The sequence below is a fragment of the Penicillium cosmopolitanum genome (genome assembly GCF_028827165.1).
Source record: "Penicillium cosmopolitanum strain IBT 29677 chromosome Unknown utg000005l:1.0-4006212.0:1.0-4009387.0, whole genome shotgun sequence".
Taxonomy (NCBI): Eukaryota; Fungi; Ascomycota; class Eurotiomycetes; order Eurotiales; family Aspergillaceae; genus Penicillium; species Penicillium cosmopolitanum.
Genome location: NW_026622675.1, coordinates 1,734,701 through 1,755,820, shown reverse-complemented (window position 1 = coordinate 1,755,820; position 21,120 = coordinate 1,734,701). Strand labels below are relative to the sequence as shown.

General features: G+C 49.4%; 9 protein-coding genes across 9 annotated transcripts; 2 read left to right on the top strand and 7 right to left on the bottom strand.

The window, feature by feature from the left end:
- Window positions 1-2,879: 2,879 nt before the first annotated feature.
- Window positions 2,880-3,940, bottom strand: N7509_003710 (uncharacterized protein; the record flags this gene model as incomplete). Its single annotated transcript, XM_056628347.1, has 3 exons — window positions 2,880-3,296; window positions 3,696-3,761; window positions 3,827-3,940. The coding sequence occupies 3 exons, from the start codon at window positions 3,938-3,940 to the stop codon at window positions 2,880-2,882; spliced, it is 597 nt and encodes a 198-aa protein (XP_056491081.1).
- Window positions 3,941-4,219: 279 nt separating this feature from the next.
- On the bottom strand, window positions 4,220-4,663 carry N7509_003709 (uncharacterized protein; the record flags this gene model as incomplete). Its single annotated transcript, XM_056628346.1, has 1 exon — window positions 4,220-4,663. One exon carries the CDS (start codon window positions 4,661-4,663, stop codon window positions 4,220-4,222), a length of 444 nt encoding a protein of 147 aa, XP_056491080.1.
- Window positions 4,664-6,115: 1,452 nt separating this feature from the next.
- N7509_003708 (Choline-sulfatase) lies at window positions 6,116-6,530 on the top strand (the record flags this gene model as incomplete). The annotated part of the gene is made up of 2 exons (XM_056628345.1): window positions 6,116-6,150; window positions 6,332-6,530. 2 exons carry the CDS (start codon window positions 6,116-6,118, stop codon window positions 6,528-6,530), a joined length of 234 nt encoding a protein of 77 aa, XP_056491079.1.
- A 211-nt stretch (window positions 6,531-6,741) lies between these two features.
- Window positions 6,742-7,307, bottom strand: N7509_003707 (uncharacterized protein; the record flags this gene model as incomplete). The annotated part of the gene is made up of 2 exons (XM_056628344.1): window positions 6,742-6,795; window positions 6,882-7,307. 2 exons carry the CDS (start codon window positions 7,305-7,307, stop codon window positions 6,742-6,744), a joined length of 480 nt encoding a protein of 159 aa, XP_056491078.1.
- Window positions 7,308-8,051: 744 nt separating this feature from the next.
- On the bottom strand, window positions 8,052-9,266 carry pex20 (the record flags this gene model as incomplete). The annotated part of the gene is made up of 3 exons (XM_056628343.1): window positions 8,052-8,168; window positions 8,276-9,100; window positions 9,153-9,266. The coding sequence occupies 3 exons, from the start codon at window positions 9,264-9,266 to the stop codon at window positions 8,052-8,054; spliced, it is 1,056 nt and encodes a 351-aa protein (XP_056491077.1).
- A 363-nt stretch (window positions 9,267-9,629) lies between these two features.
- sec13 (GTPase-activating protein SEC13) lies at window positions 9,630-10,941 on the top strand (the record flags this gene model as incomplete). The annotated part of the gene is made up of 6 exons (XM_056628342.1): window positions 9,630-9,632; window positions 9,687-9,731; window positions 9,831-9,928; window positions 10,021-10,051; window positions 10,095-10,540; window positions 10,617-10,941. 6 exons carry the CDS (start codon window positions 9,630-9,632, stop codon window positions 10,939-10,941), a joined length of 948 nt encoding a protein of 315 aa, XP_056491076.1.
- Window positions 10,942-11,194: 253 nt separating this feature from the next.
- N7509_003704 (uncharacterized protein) lies at window positions 11,195-12,682 on the bottom strand (the record flags this gene model as incomplete). The annotated part of the gene is made up of 5 exons (XM_056628341.1): window positions 11,195-11,578; window positions 11,652-11,746; window positions 11,815-12,115; window positions 12,182-12,530; window positions 12,669-12,682. The coding sequence occupies 5 exons, from the start codon at window positions 12,680-12,682 to the stop codon at window positions 11,195-11,197; spliced, it is 1,143 nt and encodes a 380-aa protein (XP_056491075.1).
- Window positions 12,683-13,174: 492 nt separating this feature from the next.
- On the bottom strand, window positions 13,175-14,973 carry N7509_003703 (putative MFS myo-inositol transporter; the record flags this gene model as incomplete). The annotated part of the gene is made up of 3 exons (XM_056628340.1): window positions 13,175-14,230; window positions 14,411-14,678; window positions 14,777-14,973. 3 exons carry the CDS (start codon window positions 14,971-14,973, stop codon window positions 13,175-13,177), a joined length of 1,521 nt encoding a protein of 506 aa, XP_056491074.1.
- A 331-nt stretch (window positions 14,974-15,304) lies between these two features.
- N7509_003702 (putative AAA family ATPase GCN20) lies at window positions 15,305-17,771 on the bottom strand (the record flags this gene model as incomplete). Its single annotated transcript, XM_056628339.1, has 5 exons — window positions 15,305-15,656; window positions 15,741-16,048; window positions 16,078-16,854; window positions 16,917-17,642; window positions 17,709-17,771. 5 exons carry the CDS (start codon window positions 17,769-17,771, stop codon window positions 15,305-15,307), a joined length of 2,226 nt encoding a protein of 741 aa, XP_056491073.1.
- Window positions 17,772-21,120: the final 3,349 nt, after the last annotated feature.

Sequence of the window (21,120 nt, the reverse complement as noted above, 5' to 3'; positions counted from 1 at the left end):
GGAAGCAGTTCGTATTCACGGCGCTGGGATAACCGGAGACAAGAGGGAGAGCAACGGGGGCAGATTCAAGATGAGCCTCGAACAGACTGCGTGAATGCAATTCCCAGGCTAATCAGGAGTGAAAGTAGCCAAAGCGGATGATTGATTGGCGTGCACAATCTTAGGAATGACACCATGTCCTGACTCCTTATATCTCCGAAAAAAGGCCAAGAACGTCAGTCCATATTGGGCGGAGGTGCGGGGCAATCCAAAGGCGCTACAAACCCTTCGGAAAACATTTCCTTTCCGTGGGAAAAAGCAAATTCAAGCCTAGCTTTTGAATGGGAGAAGCCGACCGATGGATTCTGAGGTATCATGGTTTTATGTATGGTGTCAACACATAAAGATCATTCCGACATTGGAACCGTGGTAGATGTCGGGATCTAGTGAACAAGGATTCAACCCAAATGCCGAGACCCCACTTATTCTCCGAGACGGAATATGTACTCAGCCATGGGGATTGGCCGACTAAAGACTTGGAAGGATAAGCGACCATCTTGCATTATGATAGCTTCTATAACACAATTTCTTTCAAAGCAACATGATTCAAGAGATTCAGATTTACTAGTAGCATCATGATGGCGTGCTGCTGAGCAAGTTTCAAGAATTTGTCTACCTAGGTACAAACCTTGGAATCGTACCTAAAAATATATATCTCCGAGTCCCATACATACTTTGCGCACCCGACTCATACTTTGCCTTATTAAAACCAGGGGTTTAAACCACACCTATTACTACTAGTTATATTTAGCCCAAGGGAAAGGAAACGGAGAAAACAAGAGGTGAAGATAATTTTGAGTGGTCCTATAAATGATCATATTTGAAAGAATATTCATACTTCACGGCATTATTGATATCCTTCCGCCTACTTCTCATTCTGACTTGCCCTTCTTCCTATCTCTGTAGGTAAAAGTCAGTAGAAGAATTAACATTTCGGCGAATGAAAATACATACGTGTTCGGTCCTGTCTATAAAAGTATTTATGGCTAATTGCCCCAAACACAGAAAGAACAATCGTTCTCCCAAGGCATTCCATTATAGCCATTTTGGGCCATCCATCTTGGTAAGCGAAAAAAAATAGCGAAAAGAAATAGGACAAGATGGATGCATAGCGAGCAGATTAATTGAATAGCGTAGGTCCTCGTGATGCCGATTTGAGCAATGAGCCAGACTGAGAAAGCGGATAGGACGCCTTCAAATAGACTGCCCCAGAAGGTAGCCCACTCAGGTGACGGTGGCACCGAGGCGAGAAACCCTTCCAACATTTTGGTGGAGATCGCTTGGGTCAGATGAATCTGTGTCGGTGTTTTAATTTTGAATTAGAAGACGGAGTTTTGATTGGAACGGGAATTTCGGCCCTTTTCTCTCAGATGCCTCGGGTTGGGGGTCAATACGAATGAAGTCCACGGGTGACAAATGGAAGAAAGAAGATCACAGAAGAATCGAGAGGGAGATATATGGCGGATGATAACTAGCGGCCAGGGGACGAATTATGTTAATGCCACACCGCTCACGCCACCGCTCTCTCTACCTCTCCAATTGCCACTGGTTTTGCTGCTTAAATATGTTTAAATTCTTTTGTCTACATTTAGATTGTGATAGGACCGTAGCGGTGTGGTTGAGCGAGTGATTTTTAAGGACTGGAAATTGTGGTCCTGATATCTCAATATCCACAGTGGACCGCAAGGACCATAAACCCTACATTTATATAAATAGAGGGAACATCCTAAAATTTAGTTACCTCACAAAAATATAGATGTTACTAGTACTTGTTTCTTTGAGTAATTTTTGGTATTGATGGTGAAGCTATCTGCTAGTGGCATGAACACAAAGTGGTAAGGAACGGGATGGGTCTTCAAGACTCCCCCCGAAGACCGAAGCCACCACGAAAAGCTCCGAAAAGCTCAAAATCAGGCACTTCACAAAACGCATGTTACTTCATGCCTGGGTGGTAAGAGGCTTGGTTGATTCTATCCACACATGGCTCGTGATAGGAAGACTGAATGCTACATGATACGTAGATTATGGTGATAAGGGCGAAGATGCTCGTCATATTCGGGTGTAGAGAACTAGCTAAGGGCTACAACACACGTGGTTCCTACATGAGTGTCAAAACAGCAACGGATTCAATCCAGGCCACTTTGTCTGCTGACTGGCCTTCCGCTATCGACTTAAAAATTCCGGATGCTGTGCTCGATTGCTGTACATCGATATCTATCACGCTGAACTGCTGCCAGCTTGTCAATGAGCTGCACAATTTGTTGAGCCAATCGTGCGAAAATCTGGGGAGCTCCAATCCAATATTTCAAAGGTTTGGTCCTCCTTCATGTTTTCAATTGCCAACTTGCGAAAGCCACAGAGCCTCCAAGGCACTTCATGAAATTTATTTCAAACTTCTGGTCGAGAAAAATGACATTGTCGTTTCGCGGGATGTTGTGGCCAACCTTTTCTTGGTCTAGCCAGCCTGCCACACACGCGGCATCGAAGGCCCATGTTGTCCAAGTGACAAATGTTGTTTTCTTGGAAACGAGTTAACACAAAGTGGCTGGCATTTTCTTGGTCTAGCCAGCCTCCCACATACGCGACATGGAAGCCCCATGACCCCCAAGTGAAAAATGTTGTTTCCTGGAGGAGGTCGTCTCCTATATTGCTCAAATGGAAAGCTTTTAGCCATATTTCAAGTCTGGCTAACCTCCTGCACCTAAAAACTTTATTTCCTCCGAAATTCAAACACACTAGATGTCTTCGTAGCCTGCGGTCCCGTACTCGTTCATGTCCAGCTGAAAATATCCCACTGACATGCGCCGAGGTTGTCTGGGCCTGTTTCGCGAAAATTAGTTTCACTGACGGGTCGAGAGCGACTGGGGCGTAAGCTTCATCGTAGTCGTAACCAGGCCTCTGGCAGTTCCCGCAGATGACCCATCGTGCGCGGTACTGGGTGGTTGTTCCTTGGCCATCGGCTTTTGTGTCGAAACCCCATTTGCCCTGCAGAATCCGGCTGGAATAGGTGCATCTTCCAACGGGATGCGCTTCGAGGCATTTGCGTCGACGAGCTTCCCGTATTTTTCTTCGCATTCTTCAATGCAGTGTTCGCTTCCGGGCAACAAATGAGCAGTCCTGTGGGTTTGGGGGATACCCTTTGTAGGACGTAGGCGTCGTGACACCAAATTCCTCCGACCATGGAGGCGAGTCTTGTTGTCTGCTCGTAACTCATCCCCCTTATCAAATTCGTTTGAGTACTTGTGTGCGCTGGGCTTCTGCGATCATTATATAAATGCCATAGCGGCCCAGAAATTGCTCTGCTAGAACTTTCACTGTCGGTGATATCACCGATGCTGACAATTCTTCCCGCCATGTCCGGTATGTATTTGCGGGTTTTCTGACAGGACTGCAACGGCGTCAGTTTTACTTCAATGGTAGAAACATGTGATTAGAGCTACCTTGCTTTTCTTCCTGTCGAAGAATTTTGGAGCCAGATCCAAGTCGCCCTCATTTTCATCCCAAGCATGCAGATCTCCATGCTAACCACGCAGAATTGGTACAACCCAGACGGCGAACTTGCCGAAATTCTTCACGTTGCTCAGGAGAGAGACTGTTCCACATGATTACCGACGCAGTCTCCAATTTCTGTTCTTCTGGTCTCGCACTTGGCGTACGAAGATTGTCTCGTAGTTGGCCAGAACCCCGTATTTCAGTCCGAAGCATGTATTGTGCAGGTTGACCTGGAATAGATAGTATCAGTAAACTGTCACAAGCATGGGATGATTTCTTTCACTATCAAAATTACCGAGTAGATCTCGCAGTTTTCCCTCGTCGGGGTCAGCGCCAGTAGCACGGTCAATTGGTCAATTGCACGCTTCAATTCGTGCAGCTCTACCCAAGATGTCTTCACCAGTTGCATCGATAACGACTTCATAGAAGTCGAGATTATGCTGTTCTTTCTCAGCTCCAGGTTGCTCGAGTAGATTGGATTTCACGTGAAAGCTTTGGGTTGGCTTGGAAGAAAGCGATACAGCAGCCTTTGTGGGATTCCTTCCATATGGTCCTGGATGTAACCAGTGCCGGACTGGTAAAACAGGCTGCCTGACTGCTCGCAAGCGGCCACAAGTTTCTTCATCCTCTTGATAAACAAGTTGAAGCATAGAAAAGAGTCTGAGAACAATTCCCGACTGATTGGCATCTACCAGAGTATCGTGGTTTCGACCCACGAGCTCGTGGCCCTAATGGAGCGCGGTAAAAATGACAGACATGACCAGTTGGAATGCACGACTTCTGAAGCATTGTTCCCCAATGTGCTTCTTAAAATTTGCTCTGAACTCTTTGTTGCAGCAATCAACGAGATGCCGGTGTAGAAATTGAAAGCCCGCGTGTCCGTCTCGTCGACATATGCCGCAGCTCTTTGATGGCGAAACCCGCAACCAATCTTGGAGCCTGGCCATCGGTATTGGTATTTGCGAGATTCCACATACATCCCACACGCTAGCAAGAGCTCGATTCCGCGGCACCATCCACTAGATATAGCTTTCGCAGTACACTTGTCGAGGACTTTGTTGGCAGTGACTGGATCAATGGCGCAGAGGTCGTGCATAATTTCACGGTGTAGAGTCTGATGGTCGTAATCCATAATGTCAACGCTGGGTAGTGGACTGGAGGGCCAAAATACACTACTGGTATCTTGCATTGCGCATTGAATCGGCCGCGTGTCGGTCAGCCGCGGGGGTAGCTCAGAGAAGGTATGATCCTACTCGGAATGTTCCTGTAGCATTTGCCATGCCTTGTTTACCAGGTGGCTTCTGGTGCCGAGAAAGCGGTCTCACTGTCAACAAACCAACCCAGGCAGACAAGGGTCTTGGAAGGATTGACGGCTTGAAAGAATGATGCCTTTGTAATATCCTCGTTTGAATTCATTGACAAGATCATCACGACGTGACTTTTCTTATAGCAGGCTCTCTTGGCAAACGTGAGGCAAACGTGTTGATGCAATCTTCCGGATTGTTCCACCTTGAGGGAGTTCCAGGCTGCGTCCCGCAGGCAACATAACTGAGTTTGCGCTGCATTGAATCACCTTTTGACCCCGCTTAATTTCTCTCGCAATTTTGATATACTCTCATCGTATTCTTTCCGTGTGCGCGATTATGCAAGCCCAGCCTGGGGCGCACTGTTCGTTTCAACATTGTGTTCATTCTCGCTTTCATTGGCCTTGCAGTTATTAGCGGGATTCTCTGAATCATTTAACGGGGCTGCTACCTCTGCTCCAGGTCATGGGCTATCTTTCCATTCTCTGACAGCTCTGAACGGCACCCCGGGTAAGGTTCGTGAGGTGTCTGTGGTAGATCGCCATCGCGTTCTTCGGGTCAACCCTGGGAAGTATGTCGGAGTGTAGGTTGTAAACACAAATCGGTGCCTTCTTGGAGGCAACGAAGGGAGCCGTGGTATAAGGCAGGTGCTACTGGTTTGTTTATCTTTTGTGTTTGGCAGGTGCGAGTGCAGCCTCCCTACCAACTTCCATCTCCCATATAAATACCAATCCAACCCTAGTCAGACTCATCCTTCCTACAACTATCTGGCATCTCAATTTCCGGAACCCCTTCTGGCCGTTCCATTGGAGCCGGGGTCGCCAGACTTTATGTCGACCTTGACGCCTTTGAGGAGGGAGGTCATGGTGTGATCGTCTTCCCCCTTCAAGACTACATCCGTTATAAAAAGGCCTGAGCGAACCACTTATAGCTGTGCAAACAATTCGTTTCCGAGAAGAACACTTCCTGCCTCTGAGAAAAGCTATTGCGGTACCGAATTAGTATTCTCCTGCAACGTGTGGGCTGTTCGGAAGTTCCAAGGTTTCCAATATTAAGTCTTGGATTGAAGGAAGCGGCGAAGGAGCCCGTGGTTCATCTACACAGATCACATTTTATAAATATATTCTGAAAAGCCTTTCGTCAAGAGCGGATCCTCAAATGACAACGTCCCCCACCAGTTCCGTCCCACCAACTTTCATGCTCCTGCTCGAATGGCCTTCATGCATGCCTGGGCAGGCATAAGTACAATGCTTTGCTTGCTTATGGCTATATCGACGACCATGAGTCCAGCCAAGAGTCTTACCGAGAATTGGCCGTGAATCCCTTGCTCAAGTTTCTGAAAGTTCCACACACAAATGGCTGGGATTTCATAGCTCTTGTTCTTGAGACCGATCTCGCATCTGCTCTCCAGCCAGGGGACCCGTTCAAACTCGATATGATCCTTGACGATGTCGCGGAGAACACTACCACTGAACTTATATTAATACTCATATTAGCAAGCTGCTCAAGTTAATCAAGAACACTGGTCTAGAGAAGGATACAATCATTGCTTTCACCGATGATCACGGTGACATTTTTAGCGAGCGCAGCCTGTGGTACAAGACAGCCTGGTTTGAGAACCCCTCCCGAGTGCCCATGCTCTTCCGTGCTCCTAAGAAGTTTGCTCCCAATTGTGTCTCTGGCCTCTACGGTTGAGATAAAATTAAATAGAGAGGTACTCTGCGATCAAGTATATTCAGGAACAATATGACTATCAAATCAAATTACGATAAGAAAAGAGTCATAGATTCCGCGTAAAAAACAGTAGATAGAAAAACACAGACTCCGACACAGCGCAAACAATGACGAGCATAATAACACCAAGGCCAACCAAGAGCAAAGGTAACAAATACGGTTTTATCGCCAGTCATAGAAGGCGACAACCACGCTTCGGTGGTGGCGGTATGGCAGCCGGGGGTTCCTATAATACCACAGTAGAGTTAGAAGAAAACTTTCAAAGAAGAGAAATTCCTACACCCCACCCCAATGAAGAGAAGCCAAACATACCGATGCAGCACGCTTTCTCCCACCAGACGAAACGCGTAACGAACAAGAACTTAACCCATTGACATCCTCATCAGAGATCACTTCATTATTGCAACCCTCCACCTTGATACCACACTTGAGCATAACGCTAACAGTGCGTTTGCGACCTTGATCATCTGTCAGGCCATCAGCCTGTTGGAGAGCTTTGAGGATGACAGAGGCTAGTCTTGCAGCCTTTGCCTCTCTATCCTGTTTCCGAATCAGAGACGCACTGACTTCATTTTCGGCTTCGGAAGTCTGGCCTATCGCCGGGTCTTTCTTCGAGATAGGTTGCGATGTTAGGGCTAGAGTGTTGTTGTTGCCCACTACGTTGATGGTTGCGTCGATGGTTACTGCGAGCGGGTTGGGCTCGTCCGTGTAAACAATGTCGGACATCAATTCTGGCATTGTGGCTCTAGGTGAAGGAGGTAGGGGGTTGGTGCTGTATGGTGGTGGAGGTGGGGGTGTAGATTTGCTGCGGTTTGTTTGGGTTTCCATAAGCTTTTGTAGTAGGTGGCGGAGGGGGTCTGGCGGAGACATAATGAACAAGCAAACGCAGTCTTGAGGGAAATTCCGGGCGAGTTTAAATAAAAGAAGTGGTATTGTTCATGCAAGCAAAGTGGTTAATGGTTCTGAGGGAAACATGCATCCCAGCAGGGTTTATGTACTGCGAAATCATCACGCTGGCTATGGGAAAAAAATCAGGAAAAAAAGGAATGGTCCAATCGGTAATGACCCGTGGACCCGATCGCACCATTGATCAATTAATGAGGTACTATTGTGCAGGTGGCTGAATAGACCTGAATAGGGCGGATTGAGATCTCAATGGGTGGACGTTGATTGTTCTTTCGGGCCTCAATGGGTGCACGTGACCCTATTGTACCCCGGATATGGATGCCTTGTTTGGTCACGAGCAAATCTCGCCCTCGCCGCGGAAACAGAATGTTGGAGTCCGTCGCCGGTCAAATGGTCCATGCATATGCAATAATCCTTCATAGAGCGCATTGCTGTCCCCGGCTCCTGTTGCGATGGCACCAGGTTGGGCAGGTTCTTCCTCAGCCAGACGGGTCTGTTGAGCAATCACTGGCGTTTCCTCTGGCCGGAGAAAGCGTCAGGTTTTCTGCTCATATAATAACATTGATTGTTGTGATACTAGATCCCGCCGACGGGGAGGGAAGTCTCCTTACTCGTAGTGTCGGAGGGCGCGGCCTGGTCAGGAATCGGTTGACCTGGGTAGTAAGGCCCACCCGGGTGAAGGGATTGCGCGGTCTGTAATCACATCAGTAAGGACAATGGCCGGTATAGATTGACACGATGATACCGGAGTTTCTGCCACGCCTCGCTTGACAGCCAAACCGTTACGGGTTGCTACTGACTTCGCGAAATTCATCCCCTTCCACCTCTACTTCACGATCACGAATCCGACGCATCAAAGCAAGGAAATTGCTTTGCTGGAACTTTTGGTTTTGTTCGTGGCGAACGGTGTCGAGAAGTTGCCCTGCTGTCTGAGCAAGAGCATCGGCATCATGAGCCCGCGTGAGTGGGTCTTGCTTGTCGGACTGGGCGATAGTATCAGATCCAATGCGGGCAGTCTCGGATCTGAGATCATCGAGGTCTGGAAGAACAGTTCCTGGGTCGGCTTGACTAATTTCGTGCAGTGGCAGTTCGTTATCAGTTTTGACCTCGGGCTGTTGTAGCTCCTCTAGATTGGCCCGGGCCTGGTCGAATGCGGCCTCAAACGCAGACTCGTCAAATTGCTCCACGGGCGCTTGGTGTTGCTGTTGAGGCGCATGGGACATTTGCTGCATATTCATCGAGTTATTGTACATCGAATAGTTCGGTGCAAAGGACGACTGGAATCCGCGGTTTGCCATCGGCTGGGCTTGCATATGGTGAGCTGGGGCGGGTTGTTGATGCTGGTTCATAAACTCATTATGCCATCCTCTTTGGCCTTGCGCAACAGGCGGGGTGTGTATTTGAGGTGCGGATGGGCCGGAGATATTTAGGTTTTGGAAGTCCGATGCCCAGTTGGCACTCGGGTGCTGCGCATGGTGAAGTTGTGCTGGTCCGCCAAGCTGTGCTGGATGTTGCAGTTGTGCTGGATGTTGAATGTCTTGTAGTTGGGGTCCTCCGAGGTTGGCTTCAAATGCAGCAAACTCGGGGTCGAGGATTCCATCGCGGGGGCTTTGAGAGCGGAAGCCCTGATCGTCCGAATTAGTACTTTGAATCTTTAGACTGGAAGGTCTTGCATACCTGAGCGGAAGGTTGTCTGGATGTAAGCCGGTCTTGCTGAAGAGTCCTATCAACAGAAGTATGCTTCTGGAAGTTCTGAAGCGCATTCGACGGGCCACATAGCGCATCGCCCATGGTGTCGAGTATGTGTAGATGGTCAAGACGCAAGATAGAGGCAGTTCAAGCAACAGGCCGGTTTCGGGATAGCTGCACCTTCTGTTAACCAAGGTATCACACGAATAGAAAGCAAAAAAAGGGTATCGATGACTGCAAATATACAAGGAAGAAGTGAAGTGTACAAGACAGGAGAGTCGCCGCACCGCGGAGAACCCCACGGTTACCGATGGGCCGAGGCACGTGCCCTGGGTAACGTGACCAGCTTAGTCATTCTGATAAGAGATAGCAATGCGGCCAGGTTGTTTGTTGGCTACGTCGGCCCTCGCGCAGCTCCCTCAGCTCTATTTTGCGACTTTCATTACCCCACGCGGTCCTGACAAAATGGTGTGCTCTATTCAATTGCCAATGGTGGTGGTTATGCTAATAATGGATGTTTAGGCGGCCGCTCAGGTGATTTCCAACTCGGGGCACGAGGACATGATTGTACGTTGTGTTGAGCTGGGGGGTTGATGGTCCATATTCAACGTCTCCGTCGTGGATGAATGCGATTGAGTTGAGCTGACAATTCGATTCTGTTTGTAGCATGATGCCGGTTTAGACTACTATGGCCGCAGGCTAGCTACCTGCTCCTCCGATAAAACGATTAAGATCTTCGAGATTGAGGGGAATCGCACCGCCTGGTGGAGACCCTGAAGGGGTGAGCATCGCCTTCAAAGCAACGGGACGCGAAAAGAGATCTTGAAAGCTGATCTGGTCTATTCTGAATTGTTAGCCATGAAGGTGCAGTGTGGTGTGTCGCATGGGTAAGTGGGATATCCAAAACAATGCCAACTATCTGGACCCCAGCGCAAGTGTACTGACAATGATTCGTTTCGCTCGCAGGCTCACCCCAAGTTCGGCACCATCCTAGCTTCTTCCTCCTATGACGGCAAGGTCTTGATCTGGCGAGAACAACCCCAGAATGCCACCTCCCCCGTCGGTGGCAGCACATGGACCAAGGTCTTCGACTTCTCCCTCCACACCGCTTCCGTCAACATGGTATCGTGGGCCCCTCATGAGAGCGGTTGTCTCCTTGCTTGCGCCTCCTCCGATGGCCATGTCAGTGTGCTCGAGTTCCGTGACAATAACTGGACCCACCAGACCTTCCATGCCCATGGAATGGGCGTGAACTCGATCAGCTGGGCCCCCGCTGCCTTTGCGGGTAGCTTGATCAGCTCCAACCCCGGCCCCGGCCAGCAGAGACGTTTCGTGACCGGTGGAAGTGACAACCTGGTCAAGATCTGGGACTACAAGTATGTGCTCATGATACACTATAGATGCGATAACCCCTCCGCATGCCCGTTCCATACTAACACTTTTTCCCCCCAGCTCCGAGTCCAAGACCTATAACCTCACCCAAACCCTGGAAGGCCACTCCGACTGGGTCCGCGATGTCGCTTGGTCCCCTAGCATTCTGTCCAAGTCTTACATCGCCTCAGCTTCGCAAGACAAGACCGTCCGCATCTGGACTTCCGACGCATCTAACCCGGGCCAGTGGACGAGCCAAACACTCGAGTTCGACACCGTCCTCTGGCGCGTGAGCTGGAGTCTGAGCGGTAACATTCTCGCCGTCAGCGGTGGTGACAACAAGGTCAGCTTGTGGAAGGAGAACCTCAAGGGCCAGTGGGAGAAGGTGAAGGACATTGAGGAGTAATTTATTTCTTCATTTGTCTCGTCCTGCCTATTCCCTTTGTTTGTCCATCCCATACTCTGTCTTAAAGACCTTTCTTTTTTTCTCTCCTCTATCGCTATAAATTTCCCCCAAGACGAAAACCTCATGAGAATCCTCCAACCTTCCTCAAATAAAACCATTCCCCTTTCAAATCCCCATTCCCACAAATGAAATGCCTGTGGATCACCCGTACCAGTTCTGAATCGTTTGTACCTTGGTAGCCACGGAATAGGTTCTAGAGGTAGAACGGCACCTCCACGTCCCAGAAAATAAACGGCCCACGACCACTCGGCTCCTTCAAATCCAACCATCGCCCCATCATGATCCTACCACCAGGAAGAAGAATCGCCTCGTACCCGTGAACCCAGTCTGACGAATTTATATCTTGCCCCGTAGCAATAATGGCAAAGCAAATTCGCGCCCAGCCCGGGATACCCCCATAAGGAAATGAGATATCCTCCTTAAACCCGAAAACCGGGTTCAAATCGCTCGTTTGGCCGTAGTAACCCTGTGATCCCTGGAAGAAGACGCGGTGAATATCCGGGTCCTCGCTCATGGGGATAAAGTTGTTGCATTCTACAGGCCAGAATTCGTCACCGGTCGTCTGCAAGTCCAAGGACTGCTTTCCCGTTAGTATTTTACAAATATTGATTCAGGGCAGGAAGGTGCTAGAGTCATGGGAAATTCCATACCAGGATGTCAATTAAGTGAGAGGCAATATCCGCGCAAGTCTGGCCCGGGTTCTTGTTCAGCTGGGTCCGGGTTTGGGGCATAGGGTGGAGGCATGCTGGATATGATGAATATGGTGAGAAGATGTGTAGATGTCACTGGTCCAAGTGAAAAGTAAAAACTCACAATAATAGCCGATCCACGAAGAGCTCAGCTCCGATTCAGTTGCGCCGTACCCCTTCCGCATCTTTGGCTTGTGGTCTTCGGCCAGATCCTTGAATGTGAGATAAAAAGACATCTCTTCGGGCTCCAGAAGGTGTCGCTGCCAGAAACTGCGGATGTGCAATAGCTTGATGAGGTCCAGGTTGTTATGTGTGATGTAGGGACCATTCGCCTCACTTCCGAAGGAGTAAGCTATAGCGAGCTCATAGTCATATCGAGAGCAGGGCTCGGAAACTTCTCGGTGTAAGGCTAGGGAAGTGAGGGACTATATCGAAGTAACCTTTTGTTAGTTTTCATTCGTTTTCCTTGATATTACCATTTGCCAGCTTACCAACTGGATGGCGCAGGTGAATTCGCATGACCTTTGCTTCTTTGGACGACTCAAGAAATTCGACTGCGACATGACTTCTCGCAACCTGTTGTATGTTTTTGGGCCACTGGGCTGGATAGGGATTGTCAAGGACTCGACAAGCATGGTATGGATGACTTCCAGCCACGCCTGCTCCTTCAAGTTTGTCTTTCGCCCGCGAAAGTCCATCCGGCGTGAGAGAATAATGGCACGAGACTTGTATTCATGTTCCAACTCTTCCATACTTTTTGCTGCGGGTAATTCGTAGTTCGCTTCGAATCGAGACCTCCAGATGCCGGTCGACGGTCCTAGAATTCTGGAATGCATCTCTCTGCAAGACCTGGATAGATTGAGAACGTCCCTGTCAGTCGGTAGAAAGCTGGCGATATGATGGAGGATCTATTAGACTCATTAACAGGCCATCTCAAACGGATAATGCATAGATAAGCTTCATGTTAACTCAAATTACCTCGTTTGGGGCATCCAGAATGAAACTGCGAGGGAGCGAGCTTGGAGCTCCAACCTTCGCAGTTGAACACTCAGGTCCTTTGTATGCCATGTAATGAGAATTCGAAATATAGATCCGTGGAATGTCAAGGGAGGGGAAGTAAAAAAAAGAAAGTAGACTGAGCTCAAGTATGAAATGTATGTGCTGTATAGTATTGGTTGTATATGCTGAGAAAAAAATGAAGACTCACTTCAAGTTGAGCGACCGATGAAGTGAAAGGTATCGTACGTATGCGACAGTCCGCGAGAAGCACAGCAGCCGCCTGGCCCTGCCCGGAGCAACCATTTCTATGGCAGATCCAATAATCACTCCGAAATCATCGACATTCTCAACCACTCTCCTTTCTAGGTCGGGCTATGCGCCCGGCCTTCATGATGGTGATCACTTCAGAGAATCCAACAAGATGTCAGATTGAACTTTGCCATAGGTCGTCGAAGCAAATCCAAAATCAATAGCCGCTGTGCATTCTATGTATGCTTCATGCTCCGTCTTCGTCGCAAACTCTCCTCGACACCCCATCCATTCGCCAAAAGGCCCTTGACATCTTCTAGGCCCATCCCACTCATTTCCGGATAAATTGCATGGACTGCCACCCAGCCCACGGCACACACTCCAGCGTATATGACAAATGTCCAGGTTGGAGAAATCCACCGCATCATGGGTAAGAAGGTGAGACCGACGACGAAGTTCGATCCCCAGTTTGTCGCTGTAGCCAGAGATGATCCCAGAGATCGGACATTCAAAGGGAAAAGCTCGGCCTGTTGCCATGGTACATTTCCGAGTCCGAAGGCGTAGGATGCAACGAAGACTGCCAGGCAGAACAGAACCAATAGAGGAGAGTTCGAGTTCGCATTCGGATTTGTCTTTTGTGTGCTCTCGGGTTCAAACGAGATATCCATGGAAGAAAAGACCACCGCACAAGCTACCAGCGCGAGAATCATCACTGGAATCGAATAAAGGAGAATGCGACGACGCCCGATCTTATCAATCAGTCCGAATGCAAAAAGAGTAAAAACAAAGTTGGTGACGGCCACCGTGAGAGATGTCAGCGTTGGCGAAGAGAATGAAAGCGCGGTGAAGATGATGCCTGAAAAGTACATCAGGCTGTTGAACCCGCACAATTGCTGGAGCCCTTGAAGCATCATTGCTATCGTCAGGGCCCTCCTGTTCCCACCGACATAGAACAAGTCATGGGCTCGTTGAGACGTATCATGGAACCAATGCATATTCGCATCTGGAATTTCACTCTGGCCCATCTCCTCCGCCTCTTCTTCGATTTCTCTTCTGATACCGAGAAGGACCCGGCGGACTCCTTGATCCCGATCAGGACAGCCATGATAGATGTGAGTGAGTACTTTCGCCGCTCTGTCTTCCGATCCGGCTTGTACAAGCCATCGTGGTGTCTCTGGTAGAAAGATGAGGATTGCAAATTGTAAAAAAGCGGGTGCTGCTCCGAGGCCGACGATCCAGCGCCAGCCTCCGGGCATTTCGGAGAATAACCACCCAACAATATAGGCAACCACCTGACCTCCGGTGATGAGCAAGGATCAGGACAGTAACAAGTCGGCCTCTTGCTTGTGTCGGTGCCACTTCTGAAATATACCTGGAAGAAAAAGATACCACATTAGTCGAAACCGTAGTGTCGAATCACTCAGATCGAGGACCCAAACTCACAAAGGCGTAATAGCACTCGCGCTACCAACCGCCAACCCAACAATACTGCGACCAAAAATCATCCCCCCAACCTGACTTGTAAACGCCTGAGCCAAAGCCCCCAGCGCAAATAGCGCATCCGCAGCAAGAATGACTTTGCGCCGACCATATTTATCCGCAAGCACCCCAGTAAACGGACTAGCGACGAGCGCAAACAAACTCGTACAAGAAGTAATCAAACTCTCGTCCAGAGTCGTCAAAGGTCGATCCGAAAGATCGGAGCCGATCGTCACTAAGGTAGAGGAAATAACGCCGGTACTACAATTCACAGGAAACAATGGTTCTCGTTAGCCACTCTGCCGGCCAGTTTTCCCACCATTGTCTGCGAGCAGGTATGTGGTATGTATGTTACTCACTCATATCCAAATAAGAGACCACTAATTCCAGCAGAAATTGTCAATATCCATATGAACCATCCGCCGGAGTATTCCAGCTCAGGCGCGAGATCGACGTTATCGGCCGGATCGGGAGAGAGGTCCCGGTCATGGTGGTCGGTTGAAGTGAGCAGTGGGGCGTTGGGACCGGCTTGGTCTGCCTCCTCGCGAGAGTTCATAGTGCGTGACTCTCTGCTCTGTGAAACATCCAAATTTCTAGAGCCCTAGCTTCATGGGTGACACTGTTATGCTGGGGAAGGAAAGTCAGGAGCTTCTAATGTTGCAGGTGCCCCCGGGTTTCGAAGCATCGATAGCCGATAAGCTGGATTGCCGCGGACCCACCTGACCTTTTTTCCGTCACCGTCACCGTCACCGTCACCGATTGCATCTGGGCATGTATGGGGGTGTTTTAATTTTGGGCATTTTGGCGATTTCTATTTTGCATTTTATAGACGTATGCTCATACACAGACTCAAATATAGACAGCACTTTTGATTATCTACTCTAAGCCTAGTGCTTTGCCACAACACCCGCCGCATCAGCCTGAGCGGTGATCTGCTTCTTATAGGCCTTAACATCACCGTCAAACTTGTGCACAGTTCCCTGGTCACAGACCCAGAGACTCTTGCAGACATTCTGCAACATAGTCACATCGTGAGAAACCATGACAACACCACCCTCGAATCGCTGCAGCGCTTCGGAAAGCGCATCCATACCCTCAATATCCAAGTGGTTAGAAGGCTCATCAAGAACCAGGATGTGAGGGTTCGTCAGCGACAAGCAGGCAAATGCCACACGGGACTTTTGACCTCCGGATAGAAGTTCCATCTTCTGCAGACCTGTCATACCGGTGATACCGAACCTATGAGAGATAGTATGTTAGCATTTAATCAATTCGGCGAGGACGGCATTCATAGCCATGCGTTTGTATGGGGGTTGAACTTACGCGCCCAGATGTCTCCGGTATTCCTCATCAGACCTTCCGGGATAAGTCTTAGCCATGAAAGTGACAGCACTGGCGTTCATATCCAGAGCATCAACGTGATGTTGGGCAAAGAATCCAATGCGCAGTCTGGAATGGGTGGAGATCAATCCCTTTGTGGGTTGTAATTGGTTCGTGAGCAGTTTCAGCACTGTAGTCTTACCCGCACCGTTAGGTCCGACAATACCGATACGCGAGTCCAGCTGCACATCCAAGTCGACATCCTTGAGAAGCGGCTTGTCCTTGGTATATCCGAAGCAAACTTCGGACATCTGGACGATGGGGGAGAGAGCTTCTCCACCTCGGGGAACTGGAAGTGCACGGTGTACTCGCTCTCGGGAGCTTCGAGGACTGGCATCTTTTCCAGCTTCTTGATTCGGGACTGGGCTTCTGAGGACTTGGCAGCGTTATAACGGAACTTGTCGATAAAGGCTTGCAAGTGGGCTCGCTCGGCCATCTGCTTCTCATATTCGCGCTTGGCGATCTTCCTCCGCTCCTCCTTGGTCGCGTAGAAAGACTCGAAGTTAGCACCCCGGTAGTAATCCAGACGTTCGGAGTGTTGGTGCACAATATCGGTGGCAACTTCGTTAAGGAATGCACGATCGTGAGAAACAACCAGGACAGTACTGGGGTATCCTTGGAGGTAGTTGGCAAGGAAAGTGATGGACGGAACGTCCAACATGTTAGACGGCTCGTCAAGAAGCAGAAGATCGGGCTCGCAGAATAGGGCTCGAGCCAACGCCAGACGCATTCGCCAACCACCAGAGAAGGTCTTGGTGGCATATTGTTGTCGCTCGGGAGAGAAACCAAGACCAGCCAGAATACTGGCTGCCCTGGACTCTGCCTTATCGGATTCCATTTCTGAAAGCTTGGAATGGATATCAGACAAGGTGATATCCAAACCTTCTCTGTCATTATCAAGTCTGGCGGCATCCTTAGATGTATCTGCCAGCTGAGAGCGCTCTTCTTCAAGAACATTCAATTGCGATGTGATCTTCTCCTGCTCTTTAAGAAGGTGCTTGCGCCACACATCTGCATCCAGAACAGCTTGGATTGCCGAGGTATCATCACCAGTAATCTGATATGAATCGTTAACAACCAGCCTTCGCCAATTGGGGGACTCAAAACATCATGACATACCTCTTGTTCGACGTGAAGAATAGAAACGTGCGTAGGCACGGCGACTTCTCTGCGACTCAGCGCACGCAGCAGCGTAGACTTACCGATACCGTTCTGACCAACAAGACCATAGCGACGACCGTAGGCAAGGGTAAACGAAGCATCCGTAAGAATACGAAGACCACCAATAGAGATATCGATATTGTCCAGCTTAATATCCTTACTCTTGGCCGCGGAATCGGAGCCCAGCTGCAGAGGGTTAACAGCCATGTAGAACTCCTCGTACGACATGGTCTCATCGGGCTGGCTAAGCAGGCGAGAAGACTCATATTCAACGTTCTTCATCTGTTTCTTCTCCTGCTTGGCGCGAATCTTGCGCTCGGCCTTTTCAAGTTTCTTCTTATCAACCTTGGACTCAACCTTTCGCGCATTGGCAGATTCCAAGTCCACGTTACCGCTCGTCAAACCCAGAGTCGAAGACATGTTCCGCTGCGAACCAACATTGATGGCTTGGTCCAGTTTCTTCGCCGCGAAGGGCATCTGCTGTCTTTCCATGTCGATGCCATTCGAGGAGCTGAGCGTTGTAATGAATTTCTCCACCAGGCTGGTAATGGCGTCACGATTCTTGTCCGAGAAATCTCCCGAGGCAGAGACGAGCAGCTCGGTGACGGACTCGGCCGCCTCGGTCAGGGGGGAAGGGGCGTTGACATCTTCGACGTATTGGTGGGAGGCGTGAGTCAAGTATCCCTATCTTGTGTGAGCTTCTGCGCAGAGCTGGCAATGGTTCTTGGACATATTTGCGACATGACATACCACCGAGTATTCGGAGATCACACGGTCCAATCCGGGAATCTGAGATTGAATTTGGCCCTCCATCTTGTTCAAGTGAGTCAATTTCAGGACACTGCAGTCAATAATCCAAGATCCCGGTTCAGGATCAGCAAAGCGTCCACTCAATAAGGTCCAGGCGCTTTCTGGGGTAATTCGACCTCAGAGGGGCGTGTTTTTCGAGGTGCGTTATCGATAAGGTCATGTGATGTCCACCGCCCTCTTTCCAAATTGGGAGCATTCATATAAGGCAGTATTACTAGTAAGTACTTTAGTACTGCTGTAACAGCATAGCAGTAATCCAGCTAGATGGTATCTTCAATGGCTAAAATATTCAGCTTTTTTTCGTAGGCCTTGAATCTAGCCAGTCTTGCTACACGCACCCGATCTACACAATTCTCCGGCTGGCCAAACAGCCACTTTCTCCAGGCTGTCAGGCTCGCCAAGCTGACCGCCGATGTGATGGCAGGTGCATTTCAAATCACAATGGCGTTTGCTGTGAATGGACCTGCATGAAACAAGCATAACACCACCAAGCCGTTACACAAAGCCTCCCAACCTTACCACAAGTCCAGGGTAGGGCAGGTAGGGTACATAGGCTCAGACTCTAGATAACCTCATTATCGCAAAGCGGGGTGGTAGTATGTATGTACATGGTTACAGCGCCTACAGCAAAGATTGACTCGCCATAAAGCCTACTGGGCAATACACACTATGTAGAGAATTACTGTACTCGAAACAATGCAGCCCCGTGACGAGACCGCCTCTGATCGCCCTGAAAGACATTTTAGTCGCAGCTGGTGAATACGAAGTGAGCTCTTCTGCGGTTCTCCATTGGAGTCACGGATGCTGCAATGATGATCACAGTGCCAGCAAAGCTGTCTTGTACGCGAATCGTGATTTGAGGCTGTACTTGCAGATAATCTCGGTGATATTGTTTTGGTTTTTCCCATTCGGTCTTGTGCTCGTTGTTGTTGATGACCTACGTATATGGGCGTAGGAGGAGATGCGTGTTTCAATGCTGCAATTCTCTCACGGATCAAGGACTATCTATTGACAGATCGGGATTGATTGTGTTTGTAAGGGCGTACAAAGTAAGTTGCACGGCAGAGGGCCTTCGGTTACCTATGATATTAGATTCATTTACGCTGTTTCTTTCCTCGTTCGCTGGTTTGCTATGGGGTAATGTATGGTGATTAACTTTTTCTTTCCCGAGTATTTCGGCCCTGCTCTATCAATAGCGGCACGGCAAAAAAGGCATAAATTGTGACTAGTACTAGTATTTGCAGAGACGGCCCAATGGCGCAATTGGAGGTTTGGAAAACCAGCCGACGGTACAAAAGATATCTCAATTTGGTCTACATCCCTCGGCCGGGACCAGATGAAACCGGTAAGACGGATATCGACAAGGCTCTCAGTGGTAATCCTATTGGTTACGCCAAAGCTAACGATGGGTAAGAATAGATCCCGTTCGCGTTAATTGCTTCGGAATACAGAGGACAGGATACTCCGTCTTCCGTACTCCATACTCCATGCTCCATACACACAACGTCGCTTAATTCCTGGTAAGATGAGCATTTGCATAAGGTACAAGATCAATTGTGGGTCCAACCCTGGCGCCTGATTCCAAGGATATCCCTGTCAATCATTTGTATAATGAACATGATTATTGACCTTCCCTAGGCGACGACTGGTCATGTCGATCGCCAGCGAAGGTGACAGGGTTCGCGCTTTTCGGCGTGTCCCCGACCGGCTGTGATCGTCGTCCTGGAAGCTGGGAGGTGAGAGCCAGGGGCAAAAGAAATGAAATGGACCACGAGGGTGATGATTTTCGTTTTTTTTTACCTTTCTTTGTTCGCAAGCTTCTTTCTGGTACACTATGTAATCGGCTTGAGCTAGAACCCTATCTGATAAAAGGTAAACGATACCGATTCGGTAGCAAGAACCGATTGTTGTTCGTGTCTGACCCACGGGGTTTCCTTTTCATTTACAAGAGTGGGGGGGCCGATGACGATAGGGATCTGTGTGCTATCGAACCTATGCCAGGTTTGTTTTGTGGTCATCAAATTGTCCCCAGTGTTTTTATTTTTTTCCTAGGAGTGGTTCTCGACCACTCCGTTGGAACGGGACCCGCTCGCAACGGAGATGAAAGCAAAATATCGAACCCTCGCCGTGTGATCAGCACTCACAAAGAACGGAACGAGTGGATGTCGACGGAACTTCTCGAAGAATGGAAGATGTGGCGGACGCAAGATGAGAGATGCTCGACATGGCACAGGTGGGCAAGGTGAGCACAACGTGTCTAACCTGGTCTGCCCAGTCCACTCCACTTCCCCTCAATGCGGTGTGTTTGGCCTGAGGGGGCAGGATCATAAAAACGTAGAGACGGGTTGGGGATTGGACGAGTAATGTTTCAGAAGTTGGCATCTCGCAGAAGGGCAGAAGCAGGTCAGCTTGAGTGCAGCGAATGCACAGGCTAAAAGAAGCAGGCGCTTTACCTCGGGAACGGTTCGTTGTCCAGTCGGTGGACACAGATCGGCCGCACTGGGCCACTGGGCCACTGGACCACTGGGGCCCCTGCGATCGGGTGAGTGAAGTATCCGGGCAAGGCTAAAGGGGGCTGAAAGACGCGATCCCAGCCAGCCGAGACGAGATATGTGGGGAATTCTGGATCTGCTGGCTTGTTTTGCTCCTCTCAGCAGTGCGCTCTCCACTCAGCCACGTCTGTTCTGGGCGGACTTCTCCGGCCAGTCGTTGGTTCCAGGCTGGATGCTGGATGCTGGCTGCTAGAACGTCTGGACACGAGCAGATGCAAATGCAAATGTGAGCCGCAAGGGGGGAGACTCGGGAGTGGGCCGCCTAGCAGCAGAACTTGGTTGAGAGTGGTGGAGGATTGAAATGACTTGCAAGATGTCGGGGGTTTTGGTCCACTGCAACGTGTGGCAGCCGCAGTAGGTCCAAAGTCAAAGTGTAAGTGTGCGGACGGAGTTGATGCATGTCAAGATTCATGCTAGATTCAAATTGGTAGGCTAAATCGTGGTTGATAGACGAGTACACATACGAGTAGAGCACACATTCTGTAACTCTGCTGTAGCTGTAACTGTAGAGTTTCCCAGGGAACGTAAAGTAACTGTCGACCTGTCACCTTGTCACTTTTCCTGTTCTCCCTGCAGGCCAGGGCGAAAATAGTCACTGAGCTCCTAGCGTGCCTAATTTACCCTGCGCCAGCTGAGTTTAGCGCTGATCCCCTCTTTCTTGTCCTCCTCCTTGTTGTTGTTGACCCCATCTTCCTCGTCATCGACTTCCAGCCCTGGTGGGCTTTCTGGGTTTCTCTTTTTTTTTACTCTTTTTTATTCTCTTTCGGAACTTTCCTTTCATTTGGCTTGGCCGAGAGATC